General features: G+C 38.3%; 1 protein-coding gene across 3 annotated transcripts in view; it reads left to right on the forward strand.

Annotated features, from left to right (window-relative positions):
- The window catches only part of SEMA3C (semaphorin 3C), a 117533-nt gene that overhangs the window by 87270 nt on the left and 8250 nt on the right, over window positions 1-22013 (forward strand). For all 3 annotated transcript variants that reach the window (XM_059471482.1, XM_059471483.1, XM_059471484.1), the window contains 5 exons: window positions 4367-4589; window positions 14965-15053; window positions 17014-17055; window positions 18322-18479; window positions 21746-21813. In XM_059471482.1, coding sequence (XP_059327465.1) covers window positions 4367-4589; window positions 14965-15053; window positions 17014-17055; window positions 18322-18479; window positions 21746-21813 — 580 coding nt within the window. The remainder of the gene's footprint in view (window positions 1-4366; window positions 4590-14964; window positions 15054-17013; window positions 17056-18321; window positions 18480-21745; window positions 21814-22013) is intronic.

Here is a 22013-nt window from a genome sequence, read left to right on the forward strand (position 1 = left end):
GTTTGCATGCACATTTCCATTTTGTGGGTACATTTGTGCAAAATGTAGCTAAATAAAGAAGCATGTAAAGACAGCATTATTAGTGTGTTCCACAGCCTGGATCCAAATATCTGTACGTCTGTCTTGTGTCTCTATGAATTTTCTTTAGTTTTCTACAATCTTGCACCTCTACTCAGATGCTTAGCAGATGTAGTAGGAGATATAGAGAATAAGGTTTCTGGGACTTGTCACTTGACTAAGTCATACCATGCCAGGTTCTGAATCTTAGAAGAGAGACCTAGAAATAAAAGCATTTTCTTGCTATGCAGTTCACCATCATCTTCCTTGTTAGAATGCTAAATTCTGTACAAAATTATAGCTAGCCCTGTTTCCAAGTTGTTTAAAAGTATCTCATGAAATATTTAAACAAAACTGTTGTTTCTTCTTACTTTTCATTTCATGATGTATACAAATTGCTGTTAATGCACTTTTTCCTTTCTTTATTTACTTACCTTTTTAAACTATTCTTAATTGATATGTAGCAAAAATGTAACATCTGATACTTCAAACTTTAATGAAGAATGTATGGACTTTCTCTAGAATGATCTCTGAATCCATATTTGCTAAATGAAGTATGGTTGTGTGGGTGTGTGTTGACTCCTATGAAGTCTTAGAGTTTCTCAAGTATCAGAACAAAATAAATATGCAGAGAATCATAAATTATTTCTCAACAATACAGTTATATTTTTTTAGATTAACACTTTGGTGCTTTTCCATTCATCACAGGAAATTAAATTTTATTTTAATTTTGCCAGTCCCCATGGGAACCTTTAACCATATCACTATTTCAGTCTGATTTATCGTTATGCTGCAAAATCTTGTTCTCTTTCTTTCTTTCTTTCTTTCTTTCTTTCTTTCTTTCTTTCTTTCTTTCTTTCTTTCTTTCTTTCTTTCTTTCTTTCTTTCTTTCTTTCTTTCTTTCTTTCTTTCTTTCTTTCTTTCTTTCTTTCTTTCTTTCTTTCTTTCTTTCTTTCTTTCTTCTCTCTCTCTCTCTCTCTCTCTCTCTCTCTCTCTCTCTCTCTCTCTCTCTCTCTCTCTCAAGAGTGCACTGAGGCTTTAGAAAAAAGACCCATTTAAACAGGAAGTTTCACCCTCTTGTGATTAGTCACATTTCAGTTTCTTGCTGCTTCAGAGTGTTTTGTTTGTATGTCTTTCCTCAACCACTGCCATGTTTTTTTTGGTTCACCTCATGGAGGCTTCTGAGGTATTCCAGATCGGCCTAAAGAAATTGGGCAAGACAACAGAAAGGAGAAAAAAAATCAGATATGGATTTAACATGGTGACAGAAATTATGTACACTTTCCAGATGTGCCGATGAGCTCTGAATTGGAAGATAAATTCTTAGATCATAGCTCATAGAGATTCCTTTAGATGACCGTTGCTCAATTTTGGATCACTGGCTTTTGTGTTTCCTCATGATTCAGCCACAACAGAGTATCCCTAAGTCATATTTTCTAAGATGAAATTTCTTTGGCTTTGCTTTTATTTCACTGCCAAAAAAAATTCCACTTTTCAATGTGTGCCACAAACTTTATTTTTCACTTATACCAAATCGGGACATGGGGATTTTTCACTGCTGAGAATTTGTGCTCAAAGAGTTAAAATGTTTAGCCAAGTTTGCAGTCTGTGGGGCTTGATCTTCTTTTCTCTGGAATGTACTTTTTTTGTAACTTCTGGGATGCTGGGCTAGACAGGGGTGCCTTTTTATATGACATGGAAAGTCCTACTTTGCAGTTGCCTAAAGAGATATTCACACTAAACCTCTGGGTAGAAGTGAAAGTTCATCATGTTGCAGGATACTGGATAAACAATGGAAAGGCTTCAGTGTAGCTTCAGTAGGATTAAATGAAGCAATACGTTCTTTTGGCCATGATCAACTCAGCAGTGTTTGGCTGGCCTTCACTAAATACCAGTGGTTTCTTATTTCTCCACAAGCAAAACTTACTTATGGAAAAAGAAATACATAATTGGCAGCTTGCTACTAAACTCAGTGATGTTTGAGGGTAGTTTCCATTTTTCAGAGTTTACAGAAGCAGTTTTTGTACCTACAGCATATTGGAGAATATACTGTAAATTAAAGAATTCTGATAATCAGGTGTGACAAGTTGTGTAGACAAGTTCTTGAATGAGCTGTGAAGGATGCCTATTCAATCCCTGCTGGAAAGGGAGAGCTTATGGGTTTCTTCAATATCATCTTTTGCTTGTCAGTGGTTTAGCAAAAGAATTAATTGATTAAACATGTTTGTTAAAGCTTTGCTCGGAACAATGATATAATGTAAGTTTTTAGGGTCATGCTGGTGTGAATCATAGCGCAGACACTTTTGCAATAAGTCACAGACAAAAGTCTTATGACTCCAGCTCAATAATGGAAGGGTTGAAAGTATCAGAGAAAGACTTCTAATTGAGCTGTGTGTTTAAGGAAAGTTTAAGTTGAACTGTTTGTGAAACAAAATCCCTCTTGAAAGGAACTGAGGTCTGGCAGAGCACTACCAAGTAGAATAATCTTGCTAATGATGAATGCAGTTCTTTTTTAGGCATTTATTGCTAATCTTAACCGATAGTTCCATACATTTTCTGGAATGTGGATGAATATGCCGGAGAGGATAGAGCAAGCCAGATAATAAGAATTGAACTTTGTGAGCAATCCTAGAGCATTAACATAGAGCATAATTTCTAATGAGAGCCAAAACAAAACCCTTAGGATAAGTATGAGCCCAGAAAAATAAATCAACAAGGATGTCAGATGAGAGAAACAACCCATATCTGATCTGAGTTCTGGTTCTTCTTCCTGGAGGGCACTGATGCCAGAGTAATTTCTTTTGAAGAGTTCCTACCAGAGCTGTTCTACTTTGTATAAATAATTAACTCCTGATTGAGCCAGAAGATGACTCTAAAGCCTGTGACTAGGCTGAAGTCCTCTCTCTCATTGTTTCCTGGTATGCCCAGTGAATAGTTTATTGTGTGCACAATATGGAGCAGCCTTTAGCAGTGAGGGTAGAACAGGCACTCCTGCCTGTGGTTACGGGGATGCCCCGGGAGGTGAAAACCCAAATTCTAACACTGCAGCTCATCAGGTGGCTTGGACACATGACTCACATATCCCCAGAGAGATTCCATCTCAGAATATGATTCATTTTGGTAATGTTAGCCATCTAAAAGCAGGGTGTTCAGTCTGAATTACTGACTACAGAGGAAACCTAAGAATAAATGCCTGACTTTAAGAGAGTAGGAGTCAGGTGAGGTAAATCTCTCCCTAAGCTACTGGCTATTTTGTGTCTGTGGTTTTGACCAGAAATTCCATCCTAGACGTAAGAATGGCCCTCATCAAAATAAACAAATTTCCATCAAGTGCTTTTTATTGATCAAATCATTTTCCAGCTGGAAAAATACTGTGTTGAAACACTTCTGAATATCTCCAGTACTCTGAGGAGAGTTTCACAGTTCAGAAATACAGTAAGGGAAAAAATTAAAGCTCAGGAGTAGCAATAAGAAGTGAGGTACTGGTAGCTGAGAGAAAAACCCAAGTAAATTAACATAAGTGCATGGAGAACTTTGCACCAATTACTGACATAGCTCTGATTTCTTCACAGTTTCTTTTTAGTTTCAAACTCAGTAAAGAGTTGAGTTTTCTAAGATGGCTTTTATTTTCTCATGAGGCTCAGAATGCCTCAGGGATGATTATTGATTATTTGGATGGTTCTTCATGATATTTAAAGAAGCATCCAAAGTATTCATGGATTTCAGTTACTTCTAAGGCATAGGGGAATGCATAGACAACCTTTTCAGATATAAATAAGGTGTTATGGGACTCCCTCATCAACTCCATCTTATTTCTCTTTCAAATGAAGATGAGTCGCGGGCCCTTTCATCATCTTATAATCAACAAAATGACAAGAAGAATATTAGCCAAATTGCAATTAAGTATCAGATTTTATTTTCTGCCTTTGAACTAATTCTGTGAAAAAAACAGATGCAAAAGTTTGGTATCTTCCTGTCCCAGCCTCTTGGATTTTTTTTTTCAACAGGCAGTTTAGAAGCATAAAACATGTAGAAATAGGTTCAGAAGTACAGATCTTTGCCATCAAGCTGGATTTTGAAAGTGCAAAAATACAGTTTGGTTTATCAGAAGTGATGAGAGTTCAAAGTGTAGCTATTCAACACTTCATTCCCTTAACTGGAATATAGTCAGTTTTGGCCCAAGTCTGAAGCGCTTTTATTGGGAATTTCCTTTGTCAACTCTCTGTCTGTATTTGTAAGTGATCTGGAGATGAAAACTCTCTGAAAGGTGATAAGTACTGTTCATCATTACTGTGCATGTTTCTTACAGTGTCCAGGAGGAGCCTTCACACCCAATGTGCGGACAACCAAAGAGTTTCCAGATGATGTTGTGACCTTCATTAGGAACCACCCTTTGATGTTTAATCCCATTTACCCAATACACAAGAGGCCATTAATCATCAGGATAGGAGCTGACTACAAGTACACAAAGATTGCTGTGGATCGAGTGAATGCTGCTGATGGGAGATACCACGTCCTGTTTCTTGGAACAGGTAAGACAAATTTGGCAGCATTCATTTTCCTCTGTTGCAGTGTTGCAATCAACTCTGATTTTTACAATTTATAGCTTTCAGAAATATTTTTTAAATATTTGCAATCTACAGAAATGTTAGAAAAATCCATTAATCCTATTTGTGTATTTTTCATTTTGCTATAGACATCATTATGTGCAAGTGGTACAATGTATTGATCTTAATTTTGAGACAAAAACAACACTGGTATATATTTAATTGAATCTCTCTTGAGTGTGGTTGTCTGCAATATGATTCAACATTAGATTTTGATAATCTGTAATGTAAGAAAAAAATAACAAATCTAGCTTTATAATTTTTATACTGTCATCATTATTATTTAATATATGCTGTGTAAGCTACTTCTAAAAAAAGCACGATCTGATCAAGATGTTGCAAAGGCAGAAACAACTCTTCCATAAAACAGTAGTAATATGGAAGTACTTAGCAGAGAAAAAGAAACAAATGGTTGGAGTCCTAGCAGTAGTGGACACAGTAAACTTCATCCAAGTATTCTAAAATAATTTCTGTCTAATATAACCTATATTTTGTTTATTACTTACATCAAATTTGAATCTGATGTTATGTGTCTGAAGTCTGCAGGGAACAGGTTAAGTGGTTCTTGTACTGATAAATTTAGACTTTTTAAAATATTCTGATATGAATCACACCCTTTAGATTGAAGCAGACAGGTAGAGTGGTACTCTGACTAGACCCTAGGACTCACTCACATCTGAAACTCCCACTGGTTTAACAGGGCATTAGAGGTCAATAGGCACAAAGGCTAATCTTTTTTACTTTTTTTTACTTTCAAGTAGAACAAAGGAAAAGAATTCTAGGAGAACAAATATATGTCTGAACATCAGAAAATGATTACAGAGATGACTTGCATTGCTTTTATGGTTCACATAATATTGGGGCCCTGATTGTTTTCTGCTTGTAGAATAACTGTGTCTGCCAACAAACTCACATGGGGCTGGGAATAACCATATTGTTATATTAGATTTAGGAAGCGGGTGCTAAAAAATCTCTTAAGAATTTCAGGCTTCTATGGGGAAAGGATTAAAAGTAATTCTCTTCACTCTACTTAGAAAAACCTCTTCAGCAGGGTGCCCATGTGCCAGAGGAGGCCAGCTGCACACTGTGCTGTGTGTGCAGAAGTGTATCCAGCAAACAAGTTGATAGAAAGGATTTTTTTCCTGTATTTGGCTCCTTTTTTAAGTACTGTGCCCAGCTCAGGGCTCACCAGTACAAAGAAAACATTGACCTAATGGAGCAAGATCACTTGAGGGACTGTATGATGTGGTGTATGAGAAAAAGCTGAAAAAATGGGTTTATCAGGGAAAGCTAAGGGGAGGCCTTAATGCTGTTGACAGCTATCAAATGGGTGGGTACAACTACCTAGTGGGGAAAAAACAAATGGGGACTCTTCTCAAGGTGCTCAGTGCCAAGGTGAGGGATTTCACACAAGTTGCAGCGTGGGACAGTGCTAATAGATATAAAGGAAAAAGGTTTTGCCATCACCATGATCAAACAGTGGAAAAAGGATCCAGAGAGGTTATGAATTCTCCATGTTCAGAGACTCAAAACGTTCAAAATCCAACAAACACAGCATTGACCAGCCTGCTATAATAGGACTTGCTTTGAGTGTGGGGCTGCACCAAATGTCTTCTACAGGCTGCAGGTTTCTGCAGTTCAGTGAAAGGAAAACAAAAGCACTTAATTTATGTTTGGTTATGGATGGAGAAAATTAGAAGGACTAAAGCCCAGCAAGAACTCAATCTGGTTACTGCTGTAAAAGGCAATAAAAATGTTTCTATAAATAAATTAGCAGGAAAAAGAGACTTAAGGAGAATTTCCGTCCTTTACTGGAAACAGTGAAAAGGCTGAAGTGCTTGATGCCTTCTTTGCCTCAGTCTTTAGTAGCAAGTCCAGTTCTGCAGGCTCGCAGCCCTTGAGTTGGAAGACAGAAATAAGAAGCAGAATGAAGCTTCCATAATCTAAGAAGAGGTAGTCAGTGATCTGCTACACCCCTTAGACACACAGGAGGCCTTGGTGCTGGATAGGATCCACCCAAGGATACTTGAGGGAGCTGGCAGAGTGCTCTCCAAGCCACTTTCCATCGTTTAGCAGCAGTGCTGGCAAACTGGGGAGGACCAGCTGTTTGGAAGTTATGTGATGCCCATCCACAAGGAGAGCCACAAGGAGGGTATGGGGAGCTACAAACCTGTCATGCTGATCTCGGGGGTGCAGAAGCTTGTGGAGCAGATCATCCTGAGTGCCATCACATGGTGTGTGCAGGACTACCAGGGGTCAGACCCAGCCAGCAGGGGTCTGTGAAAGGCAGGTCCTGCCTGACCAGCCTCAGCTCCTTCTGTCACTGGGTGACCCTACAGGGGGTGAGGGAAAGGCTCTGGGTGTTGTGTGCCTGGACTTCAGCAAAGCCTTTGACAGCATTTCCCACAGCATTCTCCTGGAGAAACCAGCTGGTCATGGCCTGGATGGGAGCATTGTTCACTGGGATAAAGCTGGCTGGACAGCTGGGCCCAGAGAGTGGAGGGGCATGGAGCTACATCCAGCTGGTGGCTGGTCCCCAGTGGGGTTCCTTCAGGTCTTTCCCAACCTAAAGAATTCTTTGATTCCATGTTTTTCCACCAAACCTTTACCAAGTCTCCATCTGATGCCGAGTGAATGTTTAGTATATGATAAGGCATAGTCAGGGCAATGAATTATTCAGAGAATTTAGTAAGTTTTTGATCTGGATATTTTTGTTTTCTTGACTGGAAACTGATAAATGAGTTTTAGGGTATTCTTGACTCTCTCCTATCTGCAGCTGTTGGAAAATACTAAACCTAATTAGGACAGAGTTTTCTACAAGGTGGGTTCTTCCTCTCCTGTCCCTCTCCCCACCACTAACATCAACCCACATTTTCTCTTTAGTTTCATTAATGCAGATACAATTTTTGACTTAGCGAGCTGTTAGGATATTTTTTCTCATTTCCTGCAGAAGTCTTCTACTATAGAAATATCAGAAGTGTTGATAGAGAGCATCCTGCTCTTGTTACACAACTGCAGAAGAAAACTTGGTAAAAGAGAAGTTTTACTTTACTATTAGTTTTCTTCCTTGACAAATCACTATATTTAGTCAAAATAATAGATTGGTAGGCTAGTACAAATCTTTCAAATGAACATTTTTTTTTCCAATGTATTGTGGTGCCATTGTTTGAAAATGCTCTGTAAGCACCCAATGTTATTTGGAGGCAAATTCTACTAAAGCTTAGTGGAAAAGATTGAGACATAAGTTCCAGGACCATATAGATTGTTAATGTAGCAATGATAGTTAAAGCTGGAAAACTATTGAAAAGCTGAAATGTCCTTGAAATCACAATTTGGTAGTAAGCATTTTAATAACTCTGGAAGAGGTAAACATAGGTAATTTAATTTTATCCTTTGATGACCATCTGACTCTTTTTAGGTGATGAATGTGTACACACACGTGATCTGTTAAAAACTAAACATAGCTCAGGTTGTTCTTATGTAAATCTCTTCTGTGTACCAGCACAGGACCCATCATGGATCAGACGCAGAAAGTGCAGCTCTTGATACTTTATATTCATTGCTTTATCTTCTTCATTACACTGGAGACAAGGATCATTTTCTGCTTTCTAGAGAGTTGGAGGGCAGGCATTATTCTTCCTGAGCAGGGCACAGGACATTGATACCTTCCAAGGTCTTCCTCCAAAGAAATCGTTGCATTGCAAGTTACTGCATTTCCCAGCCCTTTAAAATAAAAGTGATCAAGTTTCAGCCACTGAGAGGAGAAACTTGTTTTCTTTATTCTCTGCTTTCTGTGAGACTCAGGAGGATTTGATAGAGATATTAAGTGTCTAAAGGAATGCAGAGGGGATTTGCTTTGGTGTCAGTTCATCCCAGCAAATGCAAAAACCACATTGTATAGGAGAATTTCATGTGATAATTTCCTTGGGAGCCTGGAGCCCCACAGCCCGAGACAATGGGTCTTGACACCTGGTGACAATTACACTCAGCTCAAATGATGAGTTACTGCTGCTGAACTGAGATGTTTCCAGCCATGTCTGTCACTGTCAGTGACATGTCTCGTGCTTGAAATCAGAGTGTTTTATGTCTTGCCAGCTGCAAAGCACACAAAATATTTAGCTTTTCCTCTCTTCCTCCTCTATAGCTTTAGTAATAAATCAGCTCCTGAATGCAAGTGAGGAATAACAGAAGTACAGAGCTCCAACAGCCCCAGTGGTTTCCATCATGTGCCCATGGCACAGGAGGGCATAGGCAGCTCTGTAATTTTTTCACCTTCGTGTGAGCTAAATGTAGTGTTCCCTTTGCTCCCCTAGACAGAAGTGCTGTGCTCACAGGGCTGCTCCAGACCCTGAGTTAATGCACTGGTCTTTGTCCCTTGCTTACCTGCATAGCAAACAAAATAAATCCAGGAACAGACATCGTTCATGTGGCATTCCATGCTTTTCAAATTATCACAATCTCCTATTTTTCCTCTGTCTAAACATGAAGACTCCCAAAGCACTTCACAAAACTTGCTAGTTTTGTTTGGTCTCCACTAAGGGATCTCTCCACCCCTGACTGGCGTGAACTGACTTGGAGTAAGGAGCAAGTCTGGACTGGTAGAGAGCAGTGCTGCAAGAGAAGTGTTGTCTACCTACCTTGTCTTCCCAGACAGAAACCCAAGAGATCATTTACTTGGAAAGAATATAATCACTCATTTGCATATTTGACTGGAGTAATTCTGATGGTATTTTTTCCATGTGCAGTGAGAAATAATATATTCAGTTAGAGAATTTGGGATTAGAGTTCTGTTTCAATTGTGCCATTTCTGTAATGGGGCAAGACTCAGTCCTGAGATTTTTGGATTCACCCTAGAGTTGTAGTGTAATTTGTTTACTCATTTCAGTTACATCTAAAGAACCTGAGCTTTCAATATTTTGTGTTCATCCTTTGGTAGATTGTTTTCTAGCTGAGTTTTAAGACAGCAGTAAAACACCATGAGAACATATTTGTGAGATTAATATTCATTTATTAAGCATGCCACCTACTGCTTGCAGCACGAAAGCCTTTGGTCAAAGTACACACAGATTGCACAACCAAAAGATTATTCATGGGGTTTTTTTTATTGCTCCTGGTGTTATGAAAATATTTAAATGTCTGGGTCAAACTTGGGTACATTAAACAGCTATGGACACCAATGGGATTTTTTTCAGCTTCTTGCTATCAAGATATGATATGTGTTTCTGGAAAGAGATCTAAGTTACTGTCATAAAAAGACCCTACAGACTTCAATGTGGCCTATTGAGATGATTAATGTCAGCCACATGCATCTGATGTGGCATGAGGCTGATCGATGTTTCTCATTATCTTTTCTCCTCTGATGAAACATTTGTTTTCAAAGTCTAGATGCATTAAGTGCTTACAGAGCATAAGTTTGCAATATTCATTTTCATGGTGTTGTATGATGGCTGTCTTTTTGGAAAACTCACCCTTGCTGACAGCAGTAGCCTCCAGTAATGCCATAGCCAAATGATCTACTGATTCTAACTGAGAGATAATCTGGTCAGAAGAGCAAGCTTGCCTCCCATAGTTTTCCTGGCTGCAGCTTTATGACTTGGGGAGATGATGTTACACAACAGTGGCACAACAGGCGTCAGACACAATTTCCTTCTTCCTTGTGGTCATAGTGCCTGAGTCATTCATAACCTTTTGTTGACCTGTTCATCCAAAGCTTTTTCACAGGCTTTTAAGGTGATATGTAGGTTAAGAGGACATGCCTCTACCTGCTTCATTTCCCCTGTTCAGGTTTTATTTCAAGCAAGCTCACACTGTGTCCCAAAAGATTGACTGAGCCGGGGCTGTACAAAAACTTCACCCTCAAGTGCGATCATTCGTATCTGTCTTTTAGTTCTTTGATGCAGCTTGAATTTTATGAAATTTCACAGAGATATTATGAGCTGGAAAAAAATTGCCCCCATTTGACAGGTGAGTGAGCTGAGCACAGAGAGGTTAGTGGCCATGGTGGGAGCTCTGAGTTACAGCAGACACAGAGTGTGGGAATGTGGCTGTCAGCCCTGGCTGCTAACCTGCCACCCTCTCAGGTGCTCTGCTGAGCCTTAGCGTTTTCTCAAACAGACAGATTTCAAACATTCTACGAACTTTTTGCTTTCTTTTTTCTTTGTAAGGTTATTTGTATACATCAGGTTCAACTCAGATAAGAGGCCAGAAATAATTAGCTGCCATTAGGCTGACAGGTAAAACACGGAAAAGAAGTTTTTAGAGGGTCTCCAGCAGTGTCAGACATATCAGGGGTGGGGATTACTGAGGGAAGCCTCTCAAAACTCATATCAGAGTAGAAGTTGATGCCTATTGAGTTATTTTTTTTATGATATGGAAAATTTGGGGGTTTTATTTGTAGCTCAGTTTGTCCATGTGATGTGGCTCAGGGTAAATGGGTCCCAGCTCTCTTTGAGACTCACATTACTGACAGCTGCAGTGTTCACTTAGAACTGGGGAAATAAAAACTAGTCAAAATTCAGAGAATGAGTTTTATACTCAGACCTTCTGATTCAGTCAAAAACCTCCCTATTTTTCATGGCTTTTCATTAAGCTTTGCTTTTTCCATTGCCTGTGGTCAGGCAGAGCAGGAATTAACGTAATCAGGCACAGTCTAACTGGTATTGATGAAGCTTAGCTGATTAATATCAGTCCAGAATCATGTCTTGCATTTCAAGAAATATTATTATAATTATGATGATGATGATGATTTGTCTCTTATGCTTCCATTCCATTTATTGGAATGCCTTTCTTCTTCATTTATTTCCCACTCTGAATACATTCTACACCTTTTTTTTTAGCCTGCGCTTTCCCCCCTTGCTGTTCCCAGTTTCTCAGTCCTCTCAGAAGGAATGTGATCTCAGTGCCATTGTCTTTAATGTCAAGCTGGGACACCTCCATTTGTGAAGCAAGTTTAAATGGAAAAGCATTTTGCGTCACTCCTGTCCTCTTGCTGTCAGCTTGAGGGAGATTCCCTTTTGTTTGTCCATCTCCCCTTGACTCACAGACTGCTGAGCTGGTGCAAGGCTGCAGACAGCTCCCAGTGAAGAAAGTGGTGAGCAAAAATCAGCTCTTCATTTCTAGTGGCAGGTTGATATTCTGGAGACATAGTAGCTTTTTCATGACTGTGTAAAATCATAGCAATGGGCAACTGTTTTCAAATGGATTTCTGGAAGGAACAAGTAAATGGCAAAGGAAACCATGTTGTTCAATTTTATGAATTTTAGAGGATTACCTTCTAATGTCATACAATGATCAAACATGAAAAAAATTCACCTGCACTTGTTTGATGATCTCTAATGCCTGATTTACAGCATAAAATATTACCTATTGTGAAATATACTCAGAAACAGCTCAGACACTGCTTTGCATAAGTCTCCTGCAGTGCTCAGTGCTTCATCCTTTCCTCTGACCCAGGGAATTTAGTTCCCTTTTTTCTATTAGCAGAAATAATCAAACATGATTTTTGACAAAACTCAAATATACCATAAGCTTTCTATGTGAACACCTGTAAGTGACTTGATTTGTGAGATACAAGTTTGTGTTTATAGTGGAGACAGCAGTGCTGCTGAGAAAGAAATAAAAAGTGGGGTTTGGGGACAAATATTTGCTTTTCATTTATTGAGGAAAAAGCTGAGCTACAGTAGCAAGACTATTTTCAGAAGCAATGGGAGAACTATAGCCTATAAGCTGTGTATTTTTGGAAATGTTTATATATAGGTGTATAGAGAGAGGTATATATGTACAGACTAATAGAATCCCTTGTTCTAACAAATTTTATTTAATCAATAGCTTTCTATTGCCTACTTGAGTATTTATTTTAAAAGGTGTATTAAATCTCCCTTAAAATGATGGAACATTCCTTTCTACAAGGATTTGTTCATCATGGTACAATACTGAGTTAAAGCAAATGGTAAAATCCTGAGTCAAATGGAATGAATAGGAAGGTAAACAGTCCTTCACTCTGTGTGTTCTTCTGGGGTGTGACACAAAGGCAGATAGGAGCCTGCTCTACAAATAGGAGAGGTTATTAGGACACAGGGATTTGGCGTCAGGCATTATAGGTATTTTCTGTGCCCATGCCCACGATAAAATCTCCCCTCAGGTTCTGATTTCATTTTGGGGCAGTGTTTGAGGACTCAAGACAATGTAGGAATTTTAAATGTTTGGCATGTGCTAATGGATCATTGACATAAACCGGTTCTTCAGAGGCTCAGCAGCCTTACATTCCTTTGCAGGTAAGGTCACTGTCAACATGCTTGGTGCCCTGTATGTCAGGGTCACAGGTACTTGACACTTTGCAGGCAGCTTCAAAAAAACACCACAAATGGCTGCAATCCCTTCCTGCACTGCTGATAATTTTGTAAGTTAGAGTCTAAGTTAGAGAGAGACAATTGATAAAAGAATGCAAAGAAGCAGAGGTAGACTGGACTGAAGCCATGTACATGTGTAAGTGGGTTATTCCCTTAAGCAGGAGAAGGAATACACACAAACCCTTTCTCCTTTCCTCTGAGGGAGGCATCTGCAGCAGTTTAACACTTCTGTGAGTCCTGGCAGTTAGTAAATCTCGCTCAGGTTCTCATAGCTTAGCTAATACTGGCACACAGGCTAGACCACAGCTGTGCTATCACAAGATTTGGTTGCAGTGAAGTTTCTTCAGAAGGAACTGTTTTATCATGCCATTGTATAATGAGAATAAATGTCTCTGTAGAAAATTCTCATGAAAAATTCATGCCTAACATGCCCTGAGCATGTACCCTTGATAGCTACACATTTTTAAGTCTTGTCAGCTTTTCTTTTCCTTCTTTATTTTTTTAAAGACAAATACTGCAATGTGCTCTCTGTATGTGGGCAAGTGATTAAATATCAATATTCTGGCTTTAAACCTTTTTTTTTTTTTGTAGTAATAATAATAGCAACAACAACAACGAGTAGTAGTAGTAGTAGTAGTAATAGCAGTAATAGTGGTGGCGGTGGTGTCTGGCTTCCTTGATTGAAATAAGGAGATGTAAATTATTTACAGTAATCATCTTACCCTGCATCTCTAGCTGTAGAATTTAGTCACTGAGCTTAAAGCAAAAATAAAATTGAACTTTTTCAGTTTACATTGTCTTCATTATAATTTGCCAAACAGGAAACTGAAATTTCCTAATAAATGTAGATACTTGGCTGTTTTGTGCTGTTCTAATGTTCTATCAACTGCACAACTCTACATTGCTCTTGAAACTTTTGAAGGCTGAACAGAACCTATACCATGTGTTCTCATTCCTCAGAATCAGTATTGAGCAGATAGATTTATTCTACTCAATCTAATTTTTAGGTCTTTCAGGTAAGAGGAATTCTCTGTGCTTTTTCCAAGTTAAAATGCTCATTCTTGTGATTATCCCACAGTCTGCCTTTTCTGCCACATCAGAAATACTTCATTGGCTGTCTCAGCCTGTAAGAGCCTTCACAGATGGACCCCTTCATCACACATATTCTTTCCACAAAAGAAATTTGGAAAACTAATCACAAATTCCCCTTTGGTCTCACTGATCACATCTACCCTGCAAAAACACTGTCATTGCCACATATTTCTACTCACTCCTTTGTTCTGAGTGGATTTGTGAGGCTTGGAGCTGGATTTTGAGAGGGAAACCATGATAAAATAGCTGAAATATCTTTGCCTTGCTTTTTCTTTTTATCTTACAGAGCAAAATAGTAACTCCTACCAATATATAATTTACTTGATTATTGGTTTAATTTCATTAAAAAAAAGCTTTCATGTTAGTGTGTTTTCATCTAGATAGAGTTATTCTTTGGAAGATTTGCCTTTCATGGCATCAGTTATCCAAGCATTGTGTTGTCAGATATGAATATATCACATCCTGCAGTAGCTCCCTTTTACCTGTTTAAATTGTGTTTTAGTTTAAGATTATTAGGATAAATTCTGCTTCTGTGTGTCTGTACAGCAACAAAATATACTGATTTTGATTGATCTCTTGGTATAAAATGGTAACAGTAATGGTAATAACTTAAACTTTATCATGAGTTATGTCCATATATGGGAATAATACTAATAACACTAATGATAGTGTTCCTGTGTGATGAATCATCTCATCATTCTTACTGACTCCAAACTGTAGAAATTACTGAACATTTCTTACCTTTCTCTGTGTCATTGTGCTTTCTTTGATGGTTTCCTTTTATAATTAATGAAAAAAATATAATTTTTTATTTCTCCCTCTCTGTGCTACATGGTCTCACTTGTTCTCACCTTTTGCAGATCAAGGAACCGTACAAAAAGTTGTTGTCCTACCCACCAACTTCTCTGCAAGTGGAGAACTCATTTTGGAAGAGATGGAGGTTTTTCAGGTTTGGCTTTCTCCTTCTTTTGTTTTTCCAGTGTGTATGTTCACACAAACACTTTGTTCTAACAGACTTTGGCAAGGGCAACTGTGATTTGGTAAAAGATCAAGTAAATGAGCATGCTGTCAGTTTGATAACCACATAAAGATTACAAAATGTTGACTGTTATGAAGGCTAGAGCTAGCTGAAGCCCTTTTTTTCTCCTGTATTTCAGTTGCCTATTTTTTATGTTGATATACTGGCTAGAAGGGTTTTGATAATCAGTTTTTTAGGAGGTCAAGTTCTAATGGCTTCCAGAAGGAGACTTTTACCATTGGCATTACTGTAGAGGCTGTTGCTGTGTATGGCTGAAATTTCAGATTTCTGTACTTTGATTATCTGAAGATCTTCCTGGTTCTCAGTTGCAAAATGAAATCAAATTAGTGTTGTTTTTGCTTAACTCCTGTTCTTCAAAGTCACGTGCCTCTGGAGCCAAGAAAGCTAGAAGTTTAAAAGAACATAAGCTGAAAAGAAACACAAAAATTACAGGGAGATAAAAGAATAGCCTCTGTCAATCACTCTGGCATGTAACATTTGTAATAATCTAAAGAAAATGTTTGCCCTCATGTTGGAAAATCTCAAATATTTGGATGGGCTATTCTTAAACAGTGGTCTCAAGGCAAGTGGTATTATGTGTCTATAAACTTAGTTAAGGATTTTGTCATGGCCTTTTCTCTATTTCATTGTTGGAATACAAAAAGGAAAATTTAAGCTGCTTTACTGAGGCAGCATTAATAGTTTCCTTAAGAAAAGGAACACTCAGAAAGGCATCTTGTTAATACTCATAAAGGCATAGCTAGTCTTCCTAGGCTTTTGTTGAAGATCTCCTGCTAAAAAAGATATATGTGAGTGATATTATTTAAAATTCACACTCTTCACCAAGAAAGTGCAGATTCCATTTACTGAAACATAAATTAATACTGCACAAGGATGGGTGGACTGAGAGGCATCTCAGCCTAAACCTAGTTTCTGGGCCTATGTGCACAGAGATCCTCTTCCAGAGCAAACAAAGAAAGGAGAAGGTGGCATCAGGTCCAACATTGCATTTGACCTGCAGACTCCAAACAGTTCATGGAGCAGCTCTAAGCTTCTCCAAACCTTTGCCAATTCACATGACTCACAGCCAGATTCTCTGGTCCTGACCTCCCTGCTGTGTTGTGGTCATCTGCAATTAATCCTAGCCCACTGTTAAGGCTTTCCTTTGTGACTGAGCACATGCTGAACCATAAAAAAATGCTGAACATTTTTATTACCATCGATTTTATCACTTGTTTGGATGTACATAATGACTTAAGGCAAGTAAAGTAACAATTCCTTTTCCAGGTCTTTAATATTTGATTTGGACACAGACATTAATAATAGAGTGCTCTGATGACACACAGTAGTGTACAGTACTGTCTCTGGGAAAGAAACATTCAAGAACACTTTTGCCATTTTAAAATAGTCTGGTCATTGACAATCTGAATTTACATGCTGCATGGTAACCAAACTGCACGCGCTGTAAATAACTTGTATGAAAAGAATTTTGTATTTTTATCTGGATCATGTGGTAAATAATCATGAGCTATTTCATGATTTTTCCTTATTATTATCATTAAAGAAAAAACATTTCCTATTACAAAGTTAAAGTAATGGCTCTTCTATTTCTGAGATAGCACAGATGCAGGTTAATTATAAGTATACAAAAACCTTTTAGATACATGTAATAACAATGTGGTTGAGTTTCAGCAATATATTTTGTAAGACATTAATTGTTTACGTGTCATTTGTTTAGTTCTGAAAATAGCAGTACTTAGTAGGAGTGAGTGCTCTCTTTTCAGGGTATAAACATGTATCATTTTCTTAGCTATGATTTAGGTTTTAGGAACTTTTAAATGTTAATTTTGGGACAAAGTTCTTGACAATGATTTGTTACTCTGTCTTTCAGAGTAATTCTCCTATAACATCAATGAAGATTTCATCTAAAAAGGTAAGGCAAAGTGGAATGCCTGCTTAGTGCCTATTAATTGAGAAGCAAATTGACTAAGATGTTAGAATATCAGTTCTTGTGGAGCACACTAAATATAGGAAAGTTTTCCATATTAAGTGCAGAAAACTGGACCGACGTTTACACGAGCTGTTTATATGCCCTTCCACTAAGATAAAACAATTTCTATTCATTATGTATCATTTTTAATTAACTGAAAGTGCCAGGTTTCTTGTTTTCATTTATAATTAAGGAATCAAAAAAAAAATTAGAGAGGAAATTCACCCTCCCTGTTTTTTTCTCTGAAGTCCCAAATAGAAATTTTTCTTTGGAAGTCTGTCTGATCAGTGTAAAAAGGCAGTGTTAGGGCTGTTGGATCCGTGGTGCAATTGTGCATGTTTGTTTAGTAGTAATAAACAATGGCAATAAGAATGATGAAAACAGCTGAGAGGATTTCTGCTGAAATGCTTAACACAAAAGCTGAAAATGTGTATTCTATGATTTTGCAAGTAAGATGTTGCTCAATATTTTACAAAGCTACTACTAAGTAAATATTATGCATTAAGTTGATTTCAGTATGCTTTTTCATTTTTATGACAAGAAGATCAAAGGAATTTCAAGGGGTTTTTGTTCAATATTAATTTCTGTTTTTTGGAATGATTAATTGTTTTTTGAGTAAAACAGTCATTTTGGCCCAGGTTTTGGTAATGATCTACACCCTTTGAACTTCTCTTGCAAAAGCTCTGATTTATTATGAAAGTTCTCTGGGCTTATTTTTCCAGGTACATAAGGCTATCAGAATCTGGCCATAAGCCTCAACGTAATCTCTAGGTTTTACATCTTGGAAATGTATGCAATGGAGGATCCAACTAGGAACTCTGCATAATATTTATTAAAGTGATTGTGTGCAGAGAAAATACTTAGTTCAAAGGCTTGAGCCAGTAATCCTCACTGAATAAGAACCAAGTTCTCAAATCTGAGCAATATTAGGTCAGGCTGTCTGCCCCAGAACAGAACAATGACACTCAATGTCCAAAAAACCATTAACATTCCCTGGTGTTTCTAGGTGTTTTCTAGCAGGAAGGTGGAAATAATAAGAATCTGTTCACCTGGGAGATTTCTGTTGCTCTTGACTTTAGATGTATTTTGGCTCTGCTCTTGACTTTGAGTTAATTCCAAAATTAATTGAAAGGTTTTTTGGGTGTCTTAGCCAGGTCTTGGGTGAAACTCCTCCACATCTGAACTAAATCCTCCCATTTCCTCCTGCAGCAACAGTTGTATGTGAGCTCAGATGAAGGGGTCACGCAGGTTTCCTTGCATCGCTGCCACATCTACGGGACCGCCTGCGCTGACTGCTGCCTCGCCCGAGATCCATACTGTGCCTGGGATGGCAACTCCTGCTCCAGGTTTTATCCCACTGGGAAAAGGTGAGCAGTGTTTAGCAGGAAGATGGCTTTCATTCTGAGGGTTGTGATGTGATGGAGAAGTGGGATTTCATTCCTTTCATCGGCATGTACAAACAACACCCCCGTAGCTGTTGTGCCTGGAGTTATTCATCACCTAGGACTGTATGCTGCAGGAGTGTATGGTAAAGAGCTTGGCTTTTCATATTCAAAGTAATGGATGGAAAAAGAAAGAAAAGGAAAAAAATGGTTTCTTAATCATAAATATTAATCTTTCTGTCTCACGCACACAAAATCAGTGAGACATTTGTTCCCTTCATTTAAATTCAATTACTTACTATGGATGTAATTATGATAGCCCTAAATACAGCAAAAGATCTTTCAGGCTGTCTGAGGAATAAACTCATTTATATTTTTTTTGTTCCTCATTTGCTCCTAAGTGAGAAGAATTATTTTCAGGAAAATTTTAGGCAAATGTGATTTCTATGTAATGCCTGTGGATTTGGGCTTTTTGACATGAGGTTTATTAAAGCAGACAGGGAAAGCAATTTCTGTTTAAATTGCAACAGAACTAATAGTCCATCTCCTAATCTTATGCAAAACAGGAGTCTCTTTCCTCCTCCCAGGGGAAATATTTAATAGCAGAAGGCTGTAGTGAGCTCTTGTCTTAATAAGATTTCACTTCTTATACAAACAAAGCTACAGAATACACAATGAAGTGTTACTGCAGAGGGGACAAATCTTTCAGATGTATGCTCTCTACAACTACCTGGAAGGAGGTTGTAGCCAGCAGGGGTTGGACTCTTCTCCCAGGTGACAAGCAAAAGGACAAGAGGAAACAGCCTCAAGTTGTGCCAGAAGAGGTTTAGGTAGCATATTCTAGAATCACAGAATTATGAAATATGCTGAGATGGAAACTGGGACCTTTGAGTGCACTTCCTGGCCCTGCACAGGACACTCCAGGAATCACACCATGTCCCTGAGAGCATTACCCAAACACTTTTTCAAGGCTTGATGCTGTGACCACTTCCCTGGGGAGCCTGTTCCAGTGCCCAGCCACCTTCTGGATGAAGAACTTCTCTTGATATCCAGCCTAAACCTGTGACTGTGCTCAGTGTCTGCACCTGAGATGCAGGTCAGAGGGCCACGTAGAGTCACTGAGTTTTGTTCCTGTTCCTTCATAGAGGGAGACAGTTGACAGAAAAAGGCAAAGTTTGGATCTGCTGATAATAATGCCATCCCCTGGACAATTGTTTTTGTTATTGCAATGTTTTCTTGACTCATTCCTTACCTGAGATTAAAAGGTAAAGCCCAAACTGGTCACGTAGCAATTGGTAGAGTACATGGGGTTGTTAACTGCTTCCATTGAGAATATTCAGCCACCAGTCTGCAAACTCATTCTTTTCTTCCATGGAACAAAGGTCAGAATGTGAGGGAGGAAAGAAAAGAAAAATCCCCAAGTCTCAGCCCACCTAACTCCTACAGTAACACAGCTGCCAAAAGGTACCAGGAGCAGTCAGGTACACCCAGCCTGTGCAGTTTCCAGTTTGCCATCCCTATTACATACACCCACCCAGGGTTATTTCCACTGGGGCTTGCTTTCATGCTGATATTTTGTTTGCAATTTGCTCCTTATGTCAAACCAAAATAAACACCTCTAACTGTATGGAAAAAAGTCTGGTTTTCATATGTGAAGGAAATGAGTTGTCTCTTTATCTAACAAGGCAAATTATGAAGGAGAAAACATTGGTAACTAGATCCAAATCCCATTGTCTAGACAGTAGTTTCTGCTGTATGAATTTGCTTATTTGCTTCTTTTGACACTTCTGTCTCCTGTGAATTACTGCAGTTCCTCATACAACATTAATTTACTCCAAAACACCTTATGGGTATTACCTTTATTTTCTAACTGCCACCTTTTTTTTTTTTTTTTAGTTAATATCTAAGTGCTAAGTTCTCATTCACAGAACTGCTTTATGCAAGCAATGTGCCATCTCTGACAGTTTGAAGCAGCTCATGGTAGCGCAAGAACTCTGACATTTACTTAGAAATTCCTCATGACCTCCCTTGACTCATGTAAATAGTTCACAAGGGTTAAGACCCCAAGGCATAAAATGAAATCTTTTTGATGGTAAACATAAAAACTTTACTTGGAATTTCAGTAATTACTCCTTTGAAACAACATTGTTCAAATATTTCCCTTTCAAACAATGCATGGGCTCAGATGACAGGGGATTATGAGCACTCTCTGTGTTTGTGCACTACCTGGTATAATGTGGCCATAGATGTGTCACCCTTCCCTTTGTAGTACTGGAGCTCCAGGGGCTTTGTATGGTTTCTGATCCTCAAGTCCTTAGTGCATGGTTCAGAATGCAGTTATGTAATATCCCATTGCAACAACCAATATATTTTTTTTCTTGAACTTGATAAATACTGTCATACCTTACACAATATTTAGCAATAAAAATAATATATCTTAATAATAATAAAAAAAGTTGTGCACCAGCTTTTCATGCACTGAATTCTATGAGCTATGACTTGCTGGCTGAGGAGGACTGAAATGCCAGTATTCCCAGTAAGCTCCCCAGAAAGTTTGCTACAGAATCGTGATTTTACATCTGTCATCCAGATTATATAATAATTCCCTATTTAGAAGTATCCTGATACTTGGTGAGTTTTATTATATTTTGGAAATAGTCACATCTCTTCAAGTAGAAGACAGAATAGAATCTTAGCTCTCCACCATTCTGGATGAATACTTCAGTCACTCTGCTATGAAGGTGGTTACAGGCACCAAAAATAAAGTGCTTGGAGCTTCTGGTAAGCTTCACTTACCACGTGAAATTGAGGTAATTTTTATCATAATTTTGTGCTGGTGTGTCAGATATGAGCAGTATGAATCTTGTGCATCTCATTGTTAGCTGCTTGCCTTTATGAAGAGTTTCAGCTGGAGGTTCTGGCTTTGAATGCTGGGTATTGTGAGTGAACAGAGATCTCTTTCATTTATCACCTCTGATCCTTCCATCCCTAAACCTCCACTGCACAAGTGCTTTACCTACAAAAACTGCTTTATAAGCTTCAACAGATGCTGCTTCACCTAAACAGTATCTTCACACCAACAAGCCTGCCAAGAGTAAAGCACACTCACCGGAGGTCATGAACTATCCCTAACATTTGATCTAGTAAAAAAAACAAAACACAAATAAAAAAAGCAAATCCACAAATAAAAAAGTGGTTATTTTCAGTGTAGCTATCTTGGAATAATGTTTTTTTTTTACAAAATATTGCAGGAGGAGCCGTAGACAAGATGTGAGACATGGAAACCCTCTGACTCAGTGCCGAGGTTTCAACCTGAAAGGTACTGTAATTTAGAGATTCTCATGCTATATAAAGAACACATGGTTTTCCTTTATATGATTCATTGTAACTGACATTATCAGTTTGGTTTACTGGTAAAGCATAATTATTTTCCAAGTCTGAGGTTTTTTTTTATTTGCTTTTAGCACCTTCCTTGCAATTACATGAAACTTGAACATACATGATAAAATATTGAGACAT

Source organism: Ammospiza nelsoni, chromosome 5, assembly GCF_027579445.1.
Source record: "Ammospiza nelsoni isolate bAmmNel1 chromosome 5, bAmmNel1.pri, whole genome shotgun sequence".
Lineage (NCBI taxonomy): Eukaryota > Metazoa > Chordata > Aves > Passeriformes > Passerellidae > Ammospiza > Ammospiza nelsoni.